This window comes from Scylla paramamosain, chromosome 27, assembly GCF_035594125.1.
Source record: "Scylla paramamosain isolate STU-SP2022 chromosome 27, ASM3559412v1, whole genome shotgun sequence".
Lineage (NCBI taxonomy): Eukaryota > Metazoa > Arthropoda > Malacostraca > Decapoda > Portunidae > Scylla > Scylla paramamosain.
The window spans coordinates 14,594,309-14,616,808 of NC_087177.1; the positions used below are offsets into that span (position 1 = coordinate 14,594,309).

At 46.0% G+C, this 22,500-nt stretch overlaps 1 protein-coding gene across 6 annotated transcripts in view; it reads left to right on the top strand.

Moving 5' to 3' along the window:
* LOC135114267 (ankyrin repeat and fibronectin type-III domain-containing protein 1-like) overlaps window positions 1-22,500 on the top strand; it is a 283,842-nt gene that overhangs the window by 74,149 nt on the left and 187,193 nt on the right. For 4 of the 6 annotated variants that reach the window (XM_064030127.1, XM_064030128.1, XM_064030129.1 and 1 more), the window contains 2 exons: window positions 21,249-21,373; window positions 22,314-22,358. In XM_064030127.1, the coding sequence (XP_063886197.1) occupies window positions 21,249-21,373; window positions 22,314-22,358 (170 nt within the window). The remainder of the gene's footprint in view (window positions 1-21,248; window positions 21,374-22,313; window positions 22,359-22,500) is intronic. The other 2 variants (XM_064030130.1, XM_064030133.1) reach the window with 1 other exon arrangement.

Below are 22,500 nucleotides of genomic sequence, written 5' to 3' on the forward strand. Positions count from 1 at the left end.
TCTGTCTCTTCTTTCTCTCTCTCTCTCTCTCTCTCTCTCTCTCTCTCTCTCTCTCTCTCTCTCTCTCTCTCTCTCTCTCTCTCTCTCTCTCTCTCTCTCTCTCTCTCTCTCTCTCTCTCTCTCTCTCTCTCTCTCTCTCTCTCTCTCTCTCTCTCTCTCTCTCTCTCTCTCTCTCTCTCTCTCTCTCAACCCTTTATGTTTATCCCACAGGATTTCAAAATCCTTTCTTCCCCTCCAAAGGCTTTTTGGTCCTTGCCCGCGTTTTTCATCATTTTTTCCTACTTTTCTCCGTTGAGTTTCGTGTGGGGCGTTACCAGCGTGCGGGGAGGCGTGGGGAGGGGAAAGGGGAGAAGGGGGGATAGGGTGTGATGCAGGTAAAAAAGGTGGGAGTGAGTATGTTGGCAGGTGTCTGGGTGAGGGGAGAGGGAGAGTTTAGGGATGGGAGGGGAGAGAAAGGGGAAGAGGAAAGGGTGGTAGAATGAGAGGGTGAGTGGTAGAAAGAGGGGTCCTGGGATGGGAGAGGGAGGTGGTGAAGTGGGGAGAGAGAGCGGAGAGTATTGGGAGGAGAAGGGGAGAGGAAGATAGAGAGCGCTAGAATAGGAGGGAGAGGTGAGGGACAGAGTGTGCTCGATTGGATAAGGGAGATGAGAGGCTGGTGAGAGTGCTGGAAGTGGAGGAGGAGAGGGGAAGGGGAGACTGAGGGATTGGATGGCTGAGGGGAGGAGAAGCAGGGGGAGGAGGTGGGCAGGCAGGCAGGCGGGTGTCATGGCGGGGGATTAGGGTGACAAACAGCCTCTGCATACAAGGATGGAATGTAAATCTCATACACGTCGCTAGATTTCAGGGCTTTAGGTGTTGTACCCTTCGTGAAAATTGTTTTAAGCCGGAACCTACACCAAGCGCCCAGCCTCCCTTCGCTGTTCACCTTGCTGCTGGCTGCTGGTGGAGGGGCCTGGAAGGTTAGGGGAGGGTTGTGGAAGGTGGTAGTGTTGTGGAGGGTTGGGAAGGGTCATGGAAAATTGTGGGAGTTTGGGGATGGGATATTGCGGAAAGGTTGTGGAGGGTTGGGGAAAGTTGGGAGGGTTGTCGAAGATTATAAAGGGCTTTGGAGGGGTTTTGGAGAGTTCTGGAGTGTTATGGAAGGTTGTGAGGAGCTGTGGAGGGTTGAGAAGGTTTGTGGAGGGTTTTGGATGGTTGAGGATTGATTAAGAAGGGTTGTGGAGGTTTATGGGTGGGCTGTGGATGATAGTTGATGGCTGTGAAGGGCTGCGGAAGGCTGTGAAAAGTTATAGATGAATTGTAAAGGGTTGTGGAGGGTTAGGGAGGGTTCTGTAGGGCTGGGACACCTTGCATGGATTGTTGGATATATTTTTGTTAGCTGGAGTTACTTGTTGAAGCTTCAGTCACACACACACACACACACACAGCAACACATTAACACGTATACCATCTTCTTAATCACTGCATTGTCTCCCATTACACGCCATGAACTCAAGGCCTACCCATTCTCAATATACCTTACCAGATCCTGCAACACCGCCATGTCTTGCCGCCGCCGCCACCACCACCACCACAATGCCTCCACCTTCTAACTTTCCTTGTCCATGAAACTCGTGAGTATCTGAGACTAAGAGGCGAAACTTCATCGAGTGCTTAAGTTTATTACTCTCATGTTCGGATAATCTTGGTTCACGTTGCGTTAGTCGGGAAGGAGAGAAGATAGAGGGTGGTAAGCAAGGAAGGGATAGGAAGAGGAAAAGATGTATGAAAGTAGTCAGTGGGAGTAGATAGTGGGAGGAGTAGAGGAAATCAAAGGAAAAAAAGGCAAGAGGTTAGAGGGAGAAGAATGGAAAGGGATGAAAGGTGAAAAAAAGAGGGAAAGTGAGAGAGAGAGAGAGAGAGAGAGAGAGAGAGAGAGAGAGAGAGAGAGAGAGAGAGAGAGAGAGAGAGAGAGAGAGAGAGAGAGAGCTATGGCAATATAACTTAGCTAGGAGAGTGAAAGAAACTCCATTCATTAGCAAGACAATTTTGGTGTGTCGTATCTTATTTCCTTATTGCCTCCCGTTAGTCGATGTGAGATAGGAGCGAGTGGCCTTGACGAGGAAAGGAAAGGGAAGGGAAGGAAGGAAGGAAGGAAAGGAGGGAAGGAGTAAGGGAAGGGGAAGGAAAGGAGTTAGTAATGTTTCTCCTACGTTTTATTTCTGAAGCTCCACTTTTACCTCTTCTTTCATGCATTGATAGTCGATCATTCTTCCCGTCATCGTTTTTCACCAGGAGCATAAACGTGATTCTTTGTTTGGTGGTTTAGTTAGAAATTGTTTCCTTCCTCTTACTGGTAGATGTATGTAGAATTCCTGCTGCTGATGATAATGATGGTGACGACACACACACACACACACACACACACACACACACACACAAACAAACCTTTTCTTTACCTCCTCTTCCTTATCGTTATATTTTCTCTTTTTTTTTTACTTTCTCCCTCCAGACATTCCCCCTTCCCGGACATTTCCTTTTCCACTTGTTCTTTTTATATTGCTGTCGGGTTTTTCTCCCTTTTACTTCTGGCTGGTGCGCTCAGGAATGTCTTTGAGTGTCACGCTTCCTGGTAACAGCCGGCAAGTTCTGTTGAGAGTAGAGCTATGTTGCTGTTTTTTCTCTCTCTTTTTTACTCCGTCATATTCCGAATACAGTCTTCCTTCCTTTACTCTCAATCTTCTCCTTCTCTTCGCTAGCTGTCTTTCTCCTGTTTCCTCCTCTTATTCTCCCCTCTCCCTTTCCCTGTTCCTCTTGAAATGATTCTTGCTGGTCCGTCACATGATCAAATAATCCTTTTTAAGGGGCTCGTGGCAATACGCGCTTTCATTTACAGTCTCTTTGTCTAACCTTCCCTCGCTCACTCTCTCCCTTTCCCTCATTGCCTCTGCTTCTGCTTCTCTTGCCGTCCACGTCGACGATGCTCGCTCGAGGACAGCACCGCACGGGAGTAAAGCTTCTGTTACTACTTCTCTGCTGTTCTCAACGCGATTTGGGATTCAGTAAAGAGTTGAGGCTTAATTGTTTCTGCTCGAACTCATTTGGTCAACTTTTGTCTTGTAATGTACTTGATGCCAGCGTCCTCTAGTCTTCGGTTTGTTGCTTCTGCTCTATCTTTCCCTCATCTACTCCTTGTTGGCTACATGTGTAGTCCTCCTGACATTGCGTCCTTGCGTTCTGTTTCACTCCTCACCACTCAGTCTTTTCCACTGATGTCATTATCGGGCAACGCACCACATCGTCCTCCCGCCGCCAACCAAACGTTCCACGGGCAACGGTCGTCGTCACGTAATGAAGTGGACGCGAGTTTGTCCTGTAGTGTTCTCCTGCGAGATGTGTTCTAGCGAGTGACTTTCGCTGGGACTTGGGAGTCATTACCCACCTCATAAAAAAAACACTTTTCTCACTTGGTTTGTACAAGTGAGCATCCGTTTTATAGGAAGCCACTGTCAGCGTTCAGTGACTTGGTCGTGATGGACTCCAGTGCTGCCCAGTGAACCAAGCCGCCAACGTGCATTCCTTTGTCCTGCACATTGACTTTTCCTAGTGCTTAGCATGAGAATACATTGACCTTCACTTTTATAGACTGAGAGCAACATTCGTGTTATCTGAATGAAACTTGGAGAATGGCAACAGCAGCGCGATGGTGGTGTTGTTGTTGCTGCTGCTGCTGGTGCACAGAGGAACATTTCTGCTGGTTGCAGCTCACAGCCAGGGCGGTCATCTTGGAAGGCGTCGCAGCATCTGGCTACTAAAGAACACTAAACACTTCTCGCCTCACACCTTGCTACTACTGTGCTGCTTCCATTACCTCTTTCCAGGCACCCCAATCCGCGTGCAACACCACCACATTCCAAGCCAATGAAGAAAGGAGAAAAAAGTTGATGGTCTGAAGCGTAGCTGCATGTTATGATGCTGGTATGAGTCCAACACGCTCCTTCTAGAGCCAGATAACATTCCCGGGTCACGGCGCCGTCTGCCTTAACACGCAGAAGTAAACACACGCACCATCTGCTGGCTTCGCTCCTTCCACCCAGTCAGTCTATCGTGACTTTTGATCGTCGCCTTTATAAAAGAGAAAATCCTTACGAACCTAAAACTCTCAAATCACACATAAGAGGAATATTCTGCATGTATACCGTAAAATCATAAGTTAATAGACCGCAGAGAGATTGTGGGAGAATTTATCTCCACAATGAAATAGTGAAGGAACATAAGAACTCCTGGGGGCATTCACCGACCTTCCCCCACCCGCTAGCGTTTTGGAAAGATCCAGCCCGCCTCCTGAACTCCTTTAAAAGTCTGTGTAATCCAGTGGGACGCCTTCAGCCTCCTCCTGCGCAGCGGTCGTGCCCGAGCTCATCATAGACCTAGAATAAACTTTCTAAGAGGATTTCAAAGGATTACAAAGGATTACGAACAGAAACGGACCTTCACTTCTCTACTAGACTGTTTGATTTAACTGATCCACCTACACTAACTACCAGTATTAGGGGAAAGATCATTCAGCCCTCCCCGTCCCCTCACTCATCCCTGCAACCCAAGCTGGCGAGAAAGGAGAGAAAGGTCGCCGGAAAAGAATTGAAAATAGCAAGTAGGCTGCGAATCTCTGTGATAAGATTTATTGCGAGAAGTGGAGAGGAGGAAAGAGGCGAAGGATGGTGTGTGTGTGTGTGTGTGTAAGGCTTGAATAGCCCGGCAGGCGGCCCGCTAACCCTGAATGAAACAGTTTCCCAGCACAGTGAGACGTGCACAGAAGAGGATGTAAGTGAATATTTGATGCTTAGAAAAAAATATATGATAGAATAAATATGCTTCGGTGTCATACATTCTAAACACAATTTTGATCCCTTTCTGAACTCTCTTCCTTCCAAATACGAGTAGATTTCTCTTAATTATCTTCTCGATCCGCATGAATTTTAGTTTTTTAGGTAAATTTAATGTTCGGCCGATGGCGTGTTTGTTTGTCCCGATGATGGAAGGGGTTTGAGGCCGGCTGGAAACCCTATAGTGGCAGAAAGTGACCAAGAGAGGCGCCTCACCGAGTACATTTGAAATTCATATCCGATCTTGTCCAGTCGCCTCCTTTGATTGACGCGTACAAAGAGGACTTGTGGAAAGACTAATATTCCGTCGAGGTTGTGTGGCGGAGGAATCCCCAACACGTTTCCTTCAGTGTGACACGAGTGGTTAGGTTCCTTTGTCATCGCTCGCCGCAGCTGTAGTGACGAGGGACCTGCCGAGGGAAAGGAAGGGAAGGGACTGTGGATATGTTTGTGGCAGCAGCCGAACCTCAGTTTTGGGTCAGGATGTTTCAGTGTTGAGTGCAGATTCGAATACAACCTTGGCAGCTGTGATACTGGATGGATAGATGGGTGGATGGATGGAGGGGTGGCAGTGACTTTTGCATGCACCTGATTAGGTTTGAATAATAATGGTTATTATTTTTTTTATCCGGATAATGTAGCAAGGACAGGTGTATTAAATGATGTCCGTGCCTTGCATATTTCGCTTTTCCATGTCGGTGATACGTTCAAAAAGTATTGATCCGACTGTACTTAGCGATCTGAAGGCCTCGCGCATCCCCCCACGTACGTCCATGAATGGTGACGCTCAGTAACGAAATTAGTCTTCTGATCCTCTGTGCTTTGTAGGACCATGAATGCTGCTTCATTTCTACCCCGTGAAAGCGGCGCGGCACATAATGAAGGCAGGCATCTCGTCCCTTGCACCATATCGCCAACAGGGGATGAGCAGCAAGGTGGGAAGTGCCGTGCTCCCCTCCCCCGTTAGTCGTTACGGACTTTCCAAAATAGACGTATCTTTTTCCAGGGAAACCGAAGACCAAAACTTTGCGGGAGGAACCCTCATCCGATAACCCAGGCCTTGTTTTCTTGCTTAGCGAGGCCGCAGCGAAGGCTTAAGGCAGAGCAGCCGTTGTTAGGAGGATCTGTTCAGTGTGCCGCTCTAAACAGTTTCCGTGCCACGAGATATAATCGAGAGGCTCACGCCACAGACTGCTGCCTTGAGCGAGGTCGCAGTGGTCTGGGAGACAATAGATCATCCTCCTTCACTTTTTATGACTCAGTCGATATTGTGTGATAAAATATGGCGTCCATCACAGTCTTAAGGGATTTTGTACTAAAGAGAGTCACAGGGTCGCTGACTGGCCCTCACCTCTGATGATGCAAGGGAGATAGCCTGCGCCGCCACCGCCTCTACAACAGACCTGCTGTAGATAAGTCACGGGATCACGAACTCTTCATTTTTTAAAAGAAATTCTTATACACTTTAAATTAATTGAGTTTCTAGAATAGCTGATGCTCTTCACACAAGTAGGATTTTTTTTTATTTTCTTACGTATTTTGTGAGCGTCCTTCAGTGAAGCCGCGATAATGTTACCAGTGGGCGGGAGCGACAGTGAAGGAACAATGATACACTAGTAGTTGAATCCTGTCTCTCGTTTCCTTCTCCCGCGACTCCAGTCAGAATAACCATAAACCTCGTCTTTACTTCCCCTAAAGTTATTACCGACGGTGAGCGTATCGGATCCTTCCACGAAACCTCCACGAAGTGCAGGGGATGCTGCCTCACAGTCCGGACAAGGCTTGTGCAATGGACAGGCCGCCCAAGCCCCCAGGCCCCTCTTGGAGATGAATGCCCACTAGCCACTGCCGATCGAACTGCCAGCGGCCACGCTCCGTGCCCACGCTCGTCCCCAACGACGAGCATTGATGAAGGGTTGCCGAGGTCCGGCCTGCAGCAAGCCTGCCAGATGGCGGAGGTTCCGGCACACTGCAGACACAGCCTGGGAAATATGTTCATGCGTATTGCCATTTTTTGTAGGAAACTCAGCATGTTCACTGGTATCACTCCTCTAGTCTTCCACCGTGTATTCACCCAAGGCTTTACTTTTTAGGCTTGGGGTGTTTACTGTGTTCTTTCTTCCCCTCCTTTTCCTCCCCGTCCATATCGGTAATTGTAACCACTCCCCTCACCGGAGATCGCTGGAGACACGAATCAATAGGACTGATTTTTAAGAGGTTCCACGCCCCAAGAATTTTTTATCCTCCCTCTCACCAATTCTCGAGCAACTTTTGTCATCACCACCACCACCACCACCACCAGCAGGTCCTTCCTTCTCCATCCCTGGCTTTGTTGGAAGCGGATACAAACATTGCGGTGCACACTCCGGCCGGAGGGTGAGCTGAGACGGGTTCAGTTGAGGAAAGCCTGCAGACATCGTGCGGCTGCGTCTGGGGATCAAGTAGAGGCAATCAAAGGCCGTGGACGATCCTTAGGAGGGAATTGGGTGGCCGTATGAGTCCCGGCGAGGCGAGTAATCCACCATTATTGGTAATGAGGGATCACGGGTCTCACAAGTGGCTGTAAAATTAAGTAAAAGAGGTATTGGAAATTTCTCTGTTATCAAAATGGACTCACTTTAGAGTGTGGGCCACGTGTGTGTCTTGTGTGCTCCGCGGCTCCCTCACACCTCCACTCATTCTCGTGAAGTATCGTGAATACAGCGAACACTGGAGCGAACAAAGACGCGCTCCTAGACAGACAGTCGACACTGGGCAGCGGCAGGCGTGACTGGTAATTAATATGCAGGCAGTGTGGCCACTAATTAAGGCAGCCGACAAAAATAAGAACTCTGAAAAGGGAGAGATAATTGGCACTCCTTGTTAGAGGGAAGGAGTGGAGGGCTTGTGCACCGTGACAGGGAGAGGGGAAGCTGGCGACAAACACACACACACACACACACACACACACACACACACACACACACACACACACACACACACACACACACACACACACACACACACACACACACACACACACACACACACACACACACACACACACACACACACACACACACACACACACACACACACACACCTTATTAAAAACCTTAATTCCAATATACTCCTCAGATATCTGGACAAGAAACAACGATATTATAATCAATCCCCACTTTTTTTTAACCGAAAATCAATTAAGAGAGCGTAATTTTTTGCTATCTTCATTATCGTAATTTTACACATATGCACTTAAGAGACACGGCCGAAAGGGGCATTTTATTAGGTTATTCTGTATGAAATATGTCTCAATTTTTTACGTTGTAGCGCATAAAAATGGAGAGTGGAGGCGTCAGGGCGGTGTTACGTAACCCCATCCCCTCCTTACCTTTGGTCAGCGTAGGGAAGGCGAGGGGGACACAGGGAACGAGACAACGCGGATCCAGACAGTCTAGACTCGATTGTAGTACTATTTCGACAAGCATACTGTGGCTGTTGCTAGCAGAGAGGGACGGGAATAGAGCGGAGGGTGAAGGCACGAAGGAGTGGGAGAGACGGCAAGGCTTGGAGCGAGTTGAGCAGCAGGGGAGTGAGTGGGACGTCTTGGAGTGTCTCAAATGGGTGGGATCACGAAGCATCAGTGGTTTTTAGATTGCACTACACTAGTTAAGGCGCGTCGTTTCAGTCTCAGGTAGCAACAGGAATCCAGCGCACCAAACCAAACAGCGGAGGTCAGTGGGTGGGCGGGTCATACCTACGTAGGTCATACCTACGTAGCTAGCGGCGTGTTTCCCAGTGAACATAATCCGGGGTCAGATCGCTGGGAATATCGACCGCGGCGCCACACGAGGTCGAGGTGGGGGGGTTGAAAAATTACTCGGACAAAGAGGAAGGCACGGAGGCTATTTTTACGAGCCTCCTCCAGACTACATGAGCGCCACACGAAAATAGCAACAAACTTTACCAGTGTTAATGAATTTGTGCGTTCCGTCTCTCTCCTCTCTCCTTTTCCTGTTTTCCTTTCCTCTTTCCTGCCTCCTCTCTTCTTCCCCTGTCTTCCTTTCTTCTTTCCTGTCTCTTCCTTTCCCTTCTCCCTGTCTTTCTTGATCTGTCTCCCTCATCCTTATCTGTCTTCTCCCCTTTTGTCTTTCCCTCTTCGTTGTCTCCCTCACCTCTGTCTCTCTTCCTCTCCTATTTCTTTCCCCCTTCTCCGCGTTCCTCATTCTTGTCTGTCTCCTTTCTTACCTGTTTCCCTCTCTCTCTCTCTCTTATCTTTCTTTTTCTCCGCCTTGTCTCTCTTAGTCTGTCTTCTTCCTCCTCGTCTGTCTCCTTCCCCTGCCTTCCTTCTCCTCGCCCGTCTCTCTCTGCTACTTGAGTCCGGCGCCCGTTTCTCGAGGACTTCCCCCTCTCTCGTCTGTCCATCATTTTCCATTAGCGCCGAGAAGAAAGCCTTGTTCCTCCTCCTTCCCTGACGTGGACGCCGCATTCCTTCATCCCACATATATACGAATATGTGTCATTTTCCACCACGCATAAATTTATATACATTGAAGTATATTTTTAGCTTCTCCAGACAGGCTGCCACAATTGCTTCCAGGCCAGGCTCCAAAAATAGGTCCTTATAAAGCCATGCGTCAGGCGTGATTACCTCCTTGGTCTTAGCGCACGTGTTTGGTGGCAGGGGCGTGACGCTCGAGTCCCCAGGGTTGTAGAGAACGATTCTGGTCACTATCCTCAAAAATCTAGGCGTATTATCTCGACAGTTTTTTAATTAAGTGGCCGTAGTGGAAATAAATGAGGTAGTGAAGGATATTTTCATGATTCTGGTGACAGTTTGACAAGATATATATACCATCAGTGAGAAAAAACTCCTACCAGAATCTGATTTTGTGACGTCGGAGAATTTACTAAGGTTTTCAAGGGTGTTGTCATGATTCCAATAATAATATAACAAGGACTCTATACCATCAGTGAGACAAAACACTCATGGGAATCTGAGTAGTTATCTCTATGACGTCTGAAAATTTACGGGGGTTTTCAAGGGTACTTTCATGATTCTTAAGAGCATATATTTTTCTAAGAGCATATTGCATTATTCTAGTGATAATTTAACACCAACGTGAATCCGACTAACCATCTCTGTGATTCCTGAAAGCACATGTAGTTGTAACGACAAACCAAAGAACACAAGGCGGAGTTGCAGAGGACTGTTTGTGACTCGAGGCAGGCCAGTGGGTGGAGTGCGCCCGACGTGACCCTCGGTGTGGTGCCCTCGGGGTGTCCATTACTGAACTAATAAAGTCTCCGGCCCGAACTCACCCGGTTTTATTGTCGCCATGAAAATGCTTGGAACGAGGAAGCGGAATCACTGTATGGATATAATTTACTCTTATTTTTTTTTATAAACACACTGGTGGAGGGAAGCGTTTCAGTTTGTTTACATGTGTTTGTTTTATTTGTTATATTTCTATGTGTGTGGCTAAATTATGTTGCGCAAACGGCTGATTGAAATGTGGTTCTTATGTATTAGTTTCACAGCAAAAAGTAGTGGACTTGTGTGTGTGTGTGTGTGTGTGTGTGTGAGTGTGTGTGTGTGTGTGTGTGTGTGTGTGTGTGTGTGTGTGTGTGTGTGTGTGTGTGTGTGTGTGTGTGTGTGTGTGTGTGCAAGTCCCAATATTTTTCATCGGCTAAAAACTATTTATAAAAACCACGCACACTTTTCTATTTTAGGCTGCTCGTAATTTCAGTCCGGGAGAGGACCGAGCGCGTTCATTTTCCACTTTGTTGCCATGAAAGCAACTTTTTAATAATTGCTTCTGATATTGATCTGCACTTGTTTTTGCGTATCACAGTGGCACGACTTTTGTTTTACGCCGTGTGATATTTTTAGGTACATTTGACTCGATAAACTACACACACACACACACACACACACACACACACTGTCCAGCATGCAAAAAAAAAAGTGCACAAAAATGTCCCCAACCAAGAATGATCGTCCCTTGCGTGAGTGAGTGACGGGATGAAGGGAGCCAGGACGCGAGGGTTAGATGTAGGGCTTGTCGGAGGAGAGATGGGAAGCTGGAGAGACGTGGAGCTGAATGGGGAGGTGCAATAAGGCGAGGACGAAGTACTGGATCGCAATGGGGTTAACTGGGAAAGAAATATCGAACAAGACCATGAAGGTGAAGGAAGTGCCAAAAGATGGTGAGGTACAGGTGGATGTGTTGCACAGACAGCTGTGGGGTTACGTCAGGGTACAAGTGAAGTTAAAACAAAAGCTCAGAGCCGTCTAAGGTCAAGAAGGATTATCAGTCAAGCCAGACAACCCATAAATCCTCACCAAGTGACGTCTCGTCCTGGCAAATTGCTTGAAATTTATTCCCCCAACGCGCTGGAAAACAGACCACACAACCTTTTCACATTAGAGCTACTTCTCTTTCTCCCTTTTCTCTTTTCTCTCCTCTGTCCGTTTACTGAAGAATTGGGCGATGAAACGAGTCGGGCACGAGTCGGAGAGGAGTTGCATCAGTCAGGCTTTCGTCTTGAAGTTAGAGGCTACTTTGTGTCAGGTTATGCGGTGCCATGTGAAGTCTCCTTGTATTAAAGAGGTCAAGTTGTCCCTTCGCTGCAGAAAATCTGGCAATGAGACGATATTTACGAACGAGTCGGAAAAGAGTTGTGTCAGCGAGGCTTTCGTCTTGAAGTTAGAGGCTACTGCGTGTCTGGTTATGCGGTGACATGTATGATTTTCTTTTCTTTCTTAGGTCACTTTTATCCCTTCGCTGCAAAAAATAAAAAAAAAATAAATAAACAAGAACAATGAGACGACATTCAACCACGAGTCAAGGAGGAGCTGTGACAGATTTTCTTCTTCTTGTTGGTGTCAAGAGAAAAACACAAGAATTTCGTTAACATGTAAAATCTTGCTGTGCTTCTGAGGTTACTTTCTCGTCTCCTGAAAAAAGAAAAAAAAAAAGGGTAAATACAAAATCAGGTATCTCAAAGGTAGCTAAATGTCAAGATTTCGTTGGGTCATTTTCTTCTATTTGCTTCTGTCTCCTGTCTGTCATAAGAAGCATAAGAGGTCCGTCAGGTTCGTGTTAAGGTGCAAGACTGGCGAGGGTCAAAGCGTCTGTCGTTGTTGATGAAAAAAGCAGCGTGCCGTCATGTATCACGTTAAGAACCTTGAAAAGTTAGTGTGACGAGAGGAGTTTGGAGCCGAGAGGGGAGAGGGAGAGCGGGCAGAAGAAGGAAGAGCGAGGAAAGGACGGAGAGAACGAGAAGTAGGAGAAGGGAATGAAGTGAAGAGAAGGACAGGAAGGAGGAGAAAGTAATGGAGATATTTGATGAAGTGCAGAAACAAGGGAGAGAAATATGATAATTTGATGGTTGCTGTTATGTTAATGAGGGTCGTGGGAATTGTACCCGTGTGTGTGTGTGTGTGTGTGTGTGTGTGTGTGTGTGTGTGTGTGTGTGTGTGTGTGTGTGTGTGTGTGTGTGTGTGTGTCTGTGTGCCCATCTGTCTGCCTTTCTGTTCGTCTATCTGCCAATCTCTCTCTCTCTCTCTCTCTCTCTCTCTCTCTCTCTCTCTCTCTCTCTCTCTCTCTCTCTCTCTCTCTCTCTCTCTCTCTCTCTCTCTCTCTCTCTCTCTCTCTCTCTCTCTGTTATATCTCTTTACGTTTCCGTCCGCTCCATTATCCTTATTAATCCGCCTCCTCTTTTTCCTCTTCTTTATTCCTCCTCCTCCTCCTCCTCCTCCTCGTCCTCCTCCTCCTCCTCCTCCTCCTCCTCCTCCTCCTCCTCCTCCTCCTTTCCTCCTCCTCCTCCTCCTCCTCCTCCTCCTCCTCCTCCTCCTCCTCCTCCTCCTCCTCCTCCTCCTCCTCCTCCTCCTCCTCCTCCTCCTCCTCCTCCTCCTCCTCCTCCTCCTCCTCCTCCTCCTCCTCCTCCTCCTCCTCCTCCTCCTCCTCCTCCAATATCCATTATTTCAGTAGAATTATTAAAGTCCAATACGCCTTTGTGAGAGAGAGAGAGAGAGAGAGAGAGAGAGAGAGAGAGAGAGAGAGAGAGAGAGAGAGAGAGAATGTGTATATGTTTGTGTGATTTAAAAGTCTCCCGTTAATTAAATTTATCAGCAACTTCCTTCCATCTCGTTTACTTTGTGTGTGTGTGTGTGTGTGTGTGTGTGTGTGTGTGTGTGTGTGTGTGTGTGTGTGTGTGATTCGCACGCCATAAAAAAATTCCTTAAAAAAATGCAATTATCGTTGTCTATGATGGCGGCGTGGCGGTGACTTATTTGCTTTTTGCATGAGTTAATGTCGCGTCAGTTTTTATTTTTACTTCTATTAAACATACATACTTTGCTTTTAAATGTGAATCATGTATGTATTTTTGCATTACGTTTATTCATCTGTACATCCTATATATTCTATTCATTCATTCATTCATTCATTCATTCATACTTGATTTTTGCTTTTATGTGAATGATGTACGTATTTTTTTTTTTTGCATTGTGCATCTATTTTATTCATTCGTTTGTTCTTTATTCATCTCGTTTTTCACGCAAAATGCATTCAGAGTTATTTTGTTTGTTTTTTCTCGTCTATTTTTGTGTCAGGAATGCAAGAGCCAGTGTTAGTTTTCATTTATTTAGTTTATTGCTTCGTGTTTGTCACTGCCTTTGTTTGCCTCTGTCTTTGTCTCCGTTTCATTGTATGTATTTTGTTTCTGTGCGTGTCCATATGTGTGTGTGTGTGTGTGTTCTTTCTCGTTATCTCTGGCAATTCATCCTCATTCTTTGATCACAATTATTATGCTTTTCAAATTTTCTCTCTCTCTCTCTCTCTCTCTCTCTCTCTCTCTCTCTCTCTCTCTCTCTCTCTCTCTCTCTCTCTCTCTCTCTCTCTCTCTCTCTCTCTCTCTCTCTCTCTCTCTCTCTCTCTCTCTCTCTCTCTCTCTCTCTCTCTCTCTCTCTCTCTCTCTCTCTCTCTCTCTCTCATCGCCTTTCCTGTTTTCGCTTCGTCATAACAAATTCGAGACATCAAGGAACCGTAAAATTTTAAGACTTGGCACTGATCCCACATAACTTTTTTACACCTATTATTTTTTTAGAACCTCGTATCCAGTTTTATAAAGCCCAATTATTTCCTTTTTCCAGCTATGTACATCGACAGTAGGATCGACATTTATAACTAGCATAATTTTACTTATAATTCTTCGTATATTCCCACGGACAAAATCGAGTAAACGATCCCAGGAAAACTGTTTATGAGTGTATACCTGAGCAGCGGAGCGGAGCGAGCACCTTCTCACCTGCCCTGTAACTAGTAACTTAACCTAACGCCGATGGAACGCGATGCCGGTGAACGAAAGCTTAAGCATGGGAGTGGACTAAAAGAGGGAGCGATGAAAGGGTAGAGGAAAGGCGGGAAGGAATGAAGAACCTGAGAGAAGTGAAGTATGTAGGAAGTGAGTGAGGGAAGGAAGGAACTGGAAGAAGGTATGAGGGAAGAAAGGAAGGCAGAAAAACAAGTTAAGGAAACGAAAGAGGAAAACAAGGAAAGAAGGAAGGTGGAATTTTAAAGTGAAGGAGGGGAATGAGCAAAGAATGAAAGCAGAAAAAAGGAGACAGGAGGGATGGAAGAGAGAGATAAAAAGATAAAGGAAGGAAGGATGGGAAGTGGGGAGAAAGCTAGGAAGGAAGAATGAATAGATGGATAGAAGAGATAAGTAGAAAAATGGAAAGAAAAAGAAAGAAAAAAGAAAAGGCAAGGAAAGAAAGAATGGGAGGAAGAGAGAAGGGAGAAGTAGAAGAGGGTATTCGTAACACAATAAAAACAAGAGTAGATAGGAAAAGTAATCACCAGCTTGGGATGACCTGATGAAGGGAAAAGGTGGTGGAGGGAGCTGGTGCGACGAGGTGGGGAGGCGAGGCGAGGAGAGGCGAGGCGGCAGTACCCAATCTAGCTCGGAGCATCGTTTCAGATTGCAGATTAGCCCAAAAATTTATCAGTTTTCGCCTCATTACGAATAATTTACAGAGTAACGTGGAGTGACGTGGCGGCGGCGACCCTGCTGGAGGAGCTGCTGGCGGAGGCGTTCAAGATAGCACGGGGAACTCTGATTTTCTGTTTACCCACAACGGTGATTTCCAGACCCCTTTCGGCATGATTATGTTATTAAGGGCGATGAAGGGTGACAGCGCTAAGGGGTGCAGGGATGAGATTGACTGATTATTCCTGCCAGAACTTGAGGATGTGAGATTTTAAGGTACTCGTGAAAGGAAGGGAATGTTATCAGGCAAGTTTATGGTTCTTCTCTTCAGTTTATTAATCAAAGCTACTACTGAAGTAAGGTGTCGCAGACTGACTCGTTATTTTTGCCATAACTTATAGGTGAGAGATTTTAAGGTACTCGTCTTTAAGGGAACGTAAAAGGAAAGGAATGTAAAGTAGGCAAGTTTGTGGTTAACCGCTTTACTTCATCACCTTATTCGAAGCAGCTACTGAAGGAGCGACACACACACACACACACACACACACACACACACACACACACACACACACACACACACACACACACACACACACACACACACACACACACACACATCTTTATTTCCCCTTGTCCTAGTTGCTGTACATTTCCTTTTTCCTTTTCCTAATGCATACGTTTTTTTCTTCCCCACTTGTCACTCCAGAATAGTTAGTCTCTCTCTCTCTCTCTCTCTCTCTCTCTCTCTCTCTCTCTCTCTCTCTCTCTCTCTCTCTCTCTCTCTCTCTCTCTCTCTCTCTTTTTTTTTTTTTTATTTAAACAAAATTTACATCAGGCTTAAAACAACACGTTTTTTATGCTGTTATTTGAAAAGCCTATACTTAAATGTAAAGAAGAAAATATATACAAAAAGCGAACTCATCCTACTATATATATATAGACATGATTAACACAGCACTAGTGTGGGGGTTGTGTTTTACGCCACCTGTGTGCAGCCACTTTCACTTGCTGGAGTGTCATTGTCTGTGTATCACTCGTGGCTGCCGTAAACACATTCCACAGTCTGGAGGTTCTAGCTGTGTAAGAGCGCTGGTGCTGCCTCGAGTAAGATCGAGGCACTTGCACCAGCATGTCATTGGAGGTGGTGGTCCTGGACTCCCTCTGGACAGCTCGTGGTGGGAGCCTTATCGAGCTGAGATGAGGGACCTCCAGAACCCGGGCCTTGTGCTGGACCACCAGCGCCGACACGTCCCGCCGATGCTCCAGCGACGTGACTCCGGTCTGCTCCTCCTGCTGCTGCTGCTGCTGCTGCTGCTGCTGCTGCTGTCCGTCCATCCCCACCAAGCGCAGGGCACGGCGTTGCACAGCATCCAGTCTCTGCAAGTGGGTGGGGGCACTCGACATCCAGGACAAGGCACTGTACTCCATACAAGGCTCTCTCTCTCTCTCTCTCTCTCTCTCTCTCTCTCTCTCTCTCTCTCTCTCTCTCTCTCTCTCTCTCTCTCTCTCTCTCTCTCTCTCTCTCTCTCTCTCTCTCTCTCTCTCTCTCTCTCTCTCTCTCTCTCTCTCTCTCTCTGTTTCTTTTCTCTTCTTTCAACGTCTATGCTTTTGTTCAGTCGTGGCGGATAAAGCAAGAGAAGATACTTTATTGTCCTTTACTCTTAGACTTTTCTTCTTATCCATATGGAAAGGCGTACAGATAACACTATTTCACTACACGTACAAACAGTAAGCCTGCCATTCTTTATTTGGTAGTGAAGGACAAAGAAAAACCTTAATTTACGTCTTTTATAGCTAAGTGCTTCTCCCTTCTAGATTTCATTCCATAGTAAGCCTACCATTCCTTGTATAATAATCCCTTGTGTTGCTGGGGGCGTTGACCTTCAGAGCATTATATAAACTGTTTACGTGGAGACAGAGAACACAAAAGAGAGGATAAGTGGTCAACCTTGTCTTTTTCTCATGAACTGCAACAATAATTAAGCGGAATTAGTGCCAGAAGAAGTGTTCATAAAGAAGGAATTGTCAGGAATTAGAAGGATTAAGTCCAGGTGAAGGAAGAACAAAAAAATTCCAGGTTTACCTTTCATCATAGCTAGTTGCCCCTTTCTCTTCAAGATTTATTTCCCCGATGACCTTAAAATTCTCCCCCAGTGACCGTGTATCCCTATTGCCTCATATGACCCACTTCTCGCGTCCCCCTACGAGCTGGTTATGTCAACGCGCCTATGTGGGTCAGTGAGCGGCTGGGGGACGGAGAGCGGCGGGTGGCGATAACGGTGCCTGTTGTGGTGGTGGCGCCAGTGTTTTTTTTTTTTTCCTTCTTGTGTCGAACAATTGCCGCTTTTCACGAGTAAATACTAGAGATTCTTTACTCATTTTCGTTTTAATAATTTAACGGATTAAAGGTAAAGGAACAATTGCTAAGTTGACATGGAAATGCGAAATGCTGGAAACTCCATCACCTCTTTATTCATTACTTAGTTATTCATCACTTTTCATTCACCACTTGGCTATTCATCAACTGGTCATTCATCTCCTCTACCACTCTTTATTCGTCACTTTGTTATTCATCCTGTTTTATTCATTATGTGGGCATTCATCACCTCCATCGCCTTTTTATTCATCACCTAGTTATTCATCACTGAGTCATTCATCATTTAATTCTGCCTTAAAAAAATCAGTTCTTCCCAGTCTTGTTCTCGCACGACCTCGACCAGTATCTTGCTCCGTGTCTACTGGTAATAACAGCTGTATACGTTTAGCCACACTTCTATTAAAGTTTTGTCTTTCCCAAGTGCCTCTCTCATCTTTTCTGTTTCATCAGCAATGGTCGGGATCTTGGTCACGTTTATCTCTTATCGCCTGGAGCATCACCGCCACGAGCATCTTTCTCTTGGCAGATAGCCATTAATTCCCCCATTACTATACGTAGAAGCCGCTGGTATTGGTCCTTACTGAGAGAACCCTTAAGAATCTTTTAACAGTTGGCTCTTACTGCGGGAATGGTATTGGCGTTTCCTTCCTTCCTCTGCTGCCCAACTTCCATATTCCTGCCACGTCGGGTCGTGTGTCAGGCCGCGTCTCCGAGGCTCACAAAGAGGCTCTCGGGACACCGCCAGCCAAGAAGTACTCAGTCACCGTGACATAACATCCTGACTTGCAATTTTCTCCAAGTTTTCCGCTGTCTCTCTCTTTCCCTCACGTTTCTCGTTCTCCGGCCCCTCTCCCCCCTGCCTGTCTCCTTCTTTCTTTTCCTCTCCTCTTTACTCTCTGTTTCTTCTCCGTCTCCATCTTTACTTCCCCTTTCAGTTTTCTTTCACTCCACGTCTCCATTGGTTGGCTTTCTCCTTCGCATGCTCTTCTCTCTGTCTCCTTCCCTCCTTTTCTTTCCTCTTTACTTTCCATTTCTTCGTCTCCGTCGTGTCTTCCCCTTTCAGTTTTTCTTTACTCCACGTTTCTACTAGTTGAGCTTCTCCTTTTCGCTCGCTGCCTCTTCCACTTCTTACACTGCTGCTCTCCACGCTCCTCATCTCGGCTCTCCTCTGCGGCCCTTCACCTCACTAATATAGACCTCCGGAGTCTCGTCTCGATGCGTGCTGCCTCTTCCTCCACCGGAACGTGAAGTCAAAAGCCCCAAGATTTCCATCGCTAGTCACTGAGTCATTTCCTCGGCCACTTTATCTTCATTCCAAGGACCGCGTTCCCAGATGAAGATTTGGAATCTAGTTCATAAGCTTCTACCGTGTCGTTGTCTTTGGCTGCCGCGCTGGTAAGGAATTAAGGCATGTTTTGCAGGAGGAATTGTTGCTTAAACGAGCTTACAACTTACCTGCCAACCACGCCAGCCGCCGCCTGCACCCAGCGACAGACCTCGCAACATTTATCCTTCACTTTTCTCTCTTCAGAGATTAAAAAGTAAAAAAAAAAAAAGAGAGAGAAATATATTCACCCATTATACAAAAAAAAAAACGATAGAAACAGACCTTATCACCCCGTACCCTCAAAGTTTACACATTCATGTTGGCGGAATAAAAAAAAAATAATAAAAATTTTAAAAAATGTCAGTGGTTTCACTTTTTATATCCCTTTCTAGTATTTCCAAAGGTTCAGATAACTTTGTTGGCGAGGCTCGATTCCCGCGGCGACAATCATGAGGTTTTTCAACGCCGCTGTGAGGAGGGAGAGGGGGCGCCGGCTGCAGCGTGGGGACGGGATCAGGTGGCGCGTATACAGGTGCACCCTGTGTCCTGTGTGCGGGCATTGATGGGACAGGGACGGAGGGATGGAAGCAAAGGGGACCCAGAAATGTAATGACGACAAGACTGGTACTGATATAGATGTATTGGTGATGTGTTTTTGTGTACGTGAGAGAGAGAAAGAGAGAGAGAGAGAGAGAGAGAGAGAGAGAGAGAGAGAGAGAGAGAGAGAGAGAGAGAGAGAGATATATTAATACATCTCGGTAACTAAATAACTAACATAAGAACATAAGAAGATAAGAGAATAAGGGAAGTTGCATGAAGCCATCAGGCCTACGCGTGGAAGTACCTGTGAAACCTGTAAGCTAACCATAACCCTTTCTCATCTATTCTAATGATATCCCTAGAGAAAAAAAAAATCAACGAATATTAATTTTTAAGAAAGAAACAATCAATCACTCTGCCGCTTATGTGTCAGTGTGTTCATTGATAAGAAATAATGAAAATATATTAAGTCTCCAAAACGTTAGCAAGTCCCGCCCCTTCTGCGTCACCATGCCTGCAGAGGGCGTCACTGAGTTCAAACTGGTGCAATAAACATCGTCAGAGCCTAGTTAATTTTCCATTGCAGCGTTTGGTATTCAGATGTAGGGACTGGACGCGTGTATACAGGGTGGAGCTGCGCGGCAAGGCTGAATGAGCACGCGTGTTTCCAATGAGAGAGAGAGAGAGAGAGAGAGAGAGAGAGAGAGAGAGAGAGAGAGAGAGAGAGAAACGGATGGAATGATACACCTAAACTAAATAAATAACCGTAATAATAATAATAATAATAATAATAATAATAATAATAATAATAATAATAATAATAAGAGAAGAGGAAGAAGAAGAAGAAGAAGAAGAGACAAAGGTAAACAGACAGGCAGACAGACAAACAAACAAACATAGAAACAAATAAATATACAGACAGACAGACATAGAGACAGCCAGGCATACACACACACACACACACACACACACACACACACACACACACACACACACACACACACACACACACACACACACACACACACACACACACACACACACACACACACACACACACACACAGCCAGACAGACAGGCAGACTGACCGACAGACAGAGAGACAGAGAGAGCTTTAGTTGGTCCCCGGTCAATGGTCTCGTAAAATCTGTGTCTTGATCGTCTATTTTGGCGGAAAACTGCGCTGAGTGTGGCCAATGAGGTGAAATGGGATGCTGTGATGTGTTTGTTGCTGGTGGTGCTGTGATGTGTAGGCTGCTGGTGGTGCTGTGATGTGTGGACTGTTGGTGGTGCCGTGATGTGTGGACTGTTGGTGGTGCTGTGATGTGTGGACTGTTGGTGGTGCTGTGATGTGTAGACTGGGTGGTGCTGTGATATGTGGACTGTTGGTGGTGCTGTGATGTGTAGACTGGGTGGTGCTGTGATGTGTGGACTGTTGGTGGTGCCGTGATGTGTGGACTGTTGGTGGTGCTGTGATGTGTACACTGGGTGGTGCTGTGATATGTGGACTGTTGGTGGTGCTGTGATGTGTGGACTGTTGGTGGTGCTGTGATATGTGTGGACTGTTGGTGGTGCCGTGATGTTTGGACTGTTGTTAGTGCTGTGTTTTTGCTGCGCCTGTCATAGATAGATAGACAGATAGATAGTCCAGTCCGGTCGTTATTTTTATTTCATTAAAAAGTATATTAACACTTTCTATATAATTCAAATTTTAGATAGATAGATAGATAGATAGATAGATATATAGATAAGTAGACAGGTAGGTAGGGATATTTGAGAGAAAGAGAGAGAGAGAGAGAGAGAGAGAGAGAGAGAGAGAGAGAGAGAGAGAGAGAGAGAGAGAGAGATGCAATGTGATCCTGTATCTTTAATAGTAATAATAATAATAATAATAATAATAATAATAATAATAATAATAATAATAATAATAATAACAAATCAAGAATCACAAAATCACAATGAAATAGCAATTAAAACAATAGCATATCAATTAAGTAAAAAAAAAAAAATCAAAAATCACATTTTATAATTTTCTCTCACATTTACCTATTACACATTATAAAACAACAACCACCACCTTCACCGCCACCGACAGTAAGACTTAAGGTACTCTCCTTAACTCTGAACCATTTACCTCAACACCCTCTTCTCTGTTGCCCCTCAGCTCGGTGAAGGAGGGCGGCGTGGTGAGGTCTCGTCCGCCCTTGGTCAGGAGCCGCACCCTGCCCGCCATCGTGGTGCCCGGGGTGACCGTCCTGCAGACCGCCTTGGAATCTACGGACCGCCGAGGTAAGTACCCGTCCTGCTGTCCTCCTGTTCACCTGACATGTTATTCTTTCATCCTTGTTTCCCTTCTTCATTTCTGCAGGTTTTCAATTGACCTGACACGTGGTTTCCTCATCTGTTTCTCTTTCTGTAGCCTTCTTCTCTCTCTCTCTCTCTCTCTCTCTCTCTCTCTCTCTCTCTCTCTCTCTCTCTCTCTCTCTCTCTCTCTCTCTCTCTCTCTCTCTCTCTCTCTCTCTCTCTCTCTCTCTCTCTCTCTCTCTCTCTCTCTCTCTCTCTCTCTCTCTCTCTCTCTCTCTCTCTCTCTCTCTCTCTCTCTCTCTCTCTCTCTCTCTCTCTCTCTCTCTATATATATATATATATATATATATATATATATATATATATATATATATATATATATATATATATATATCTATCTATCTATCTATCTATCTATCTATCTATCTATCTCTCTCTCTCTCTCTCTCTCTCTCTCTCTCTCTCTCTCTCTCTCTCTCTCTCTCTCTCTCTCTCTCTCTCTCTCTCTCTCTCTCTCTCTCTCTCTCTCTCTCTCTCTCTCTCTCTCTCTCTCTCTCTCTCTCTCTCTCTCTCTCTCTCTCTCTCTCTCTCTCTCTCTCTCTCTCTCTCTCTCTCTCTCTCTCTCTCTCTCTCTCTCTCTCTCTCTCTCTCTCTCTCTCTCTCTCTCTCTCTCTCTCTCTCTCTCTCTTTGGTGACCACACCTCATTCAGCCCTGGGCCGTGAGTCCAGTGTACAGTGTGCAGTAAAGGTCCAGGCAGCCTCTCAGTCGTGGAAGTAATGTTGCTATGTGTTCTTGGCTGAGAGTAGAACCTGCTGGTGTGCGGCGTGTGACCCTTTGCCCAAGCAGCTGTATTCCTTCTGCCCCTTTCCTTCCCCTTGTGAAGTAGTGACTGGAGAGGACGTGAATGAACCCACTCTTTTGCAGGTGTCAGCGAGTACCTTGGCTGGAGATCCTCGACTGGAGGTCTTGGTAGGTTTGTCTCCTTCACCTATTGCTTCCCAACACGACAAGTTGTGTTTCTGTAGTCTCAATACACATACCCGAGCAAGCCCAAACCTGCCAGCTGCTGCTCATTGCGTTACGCCGCCTAGATATGTACTCTCACCATATG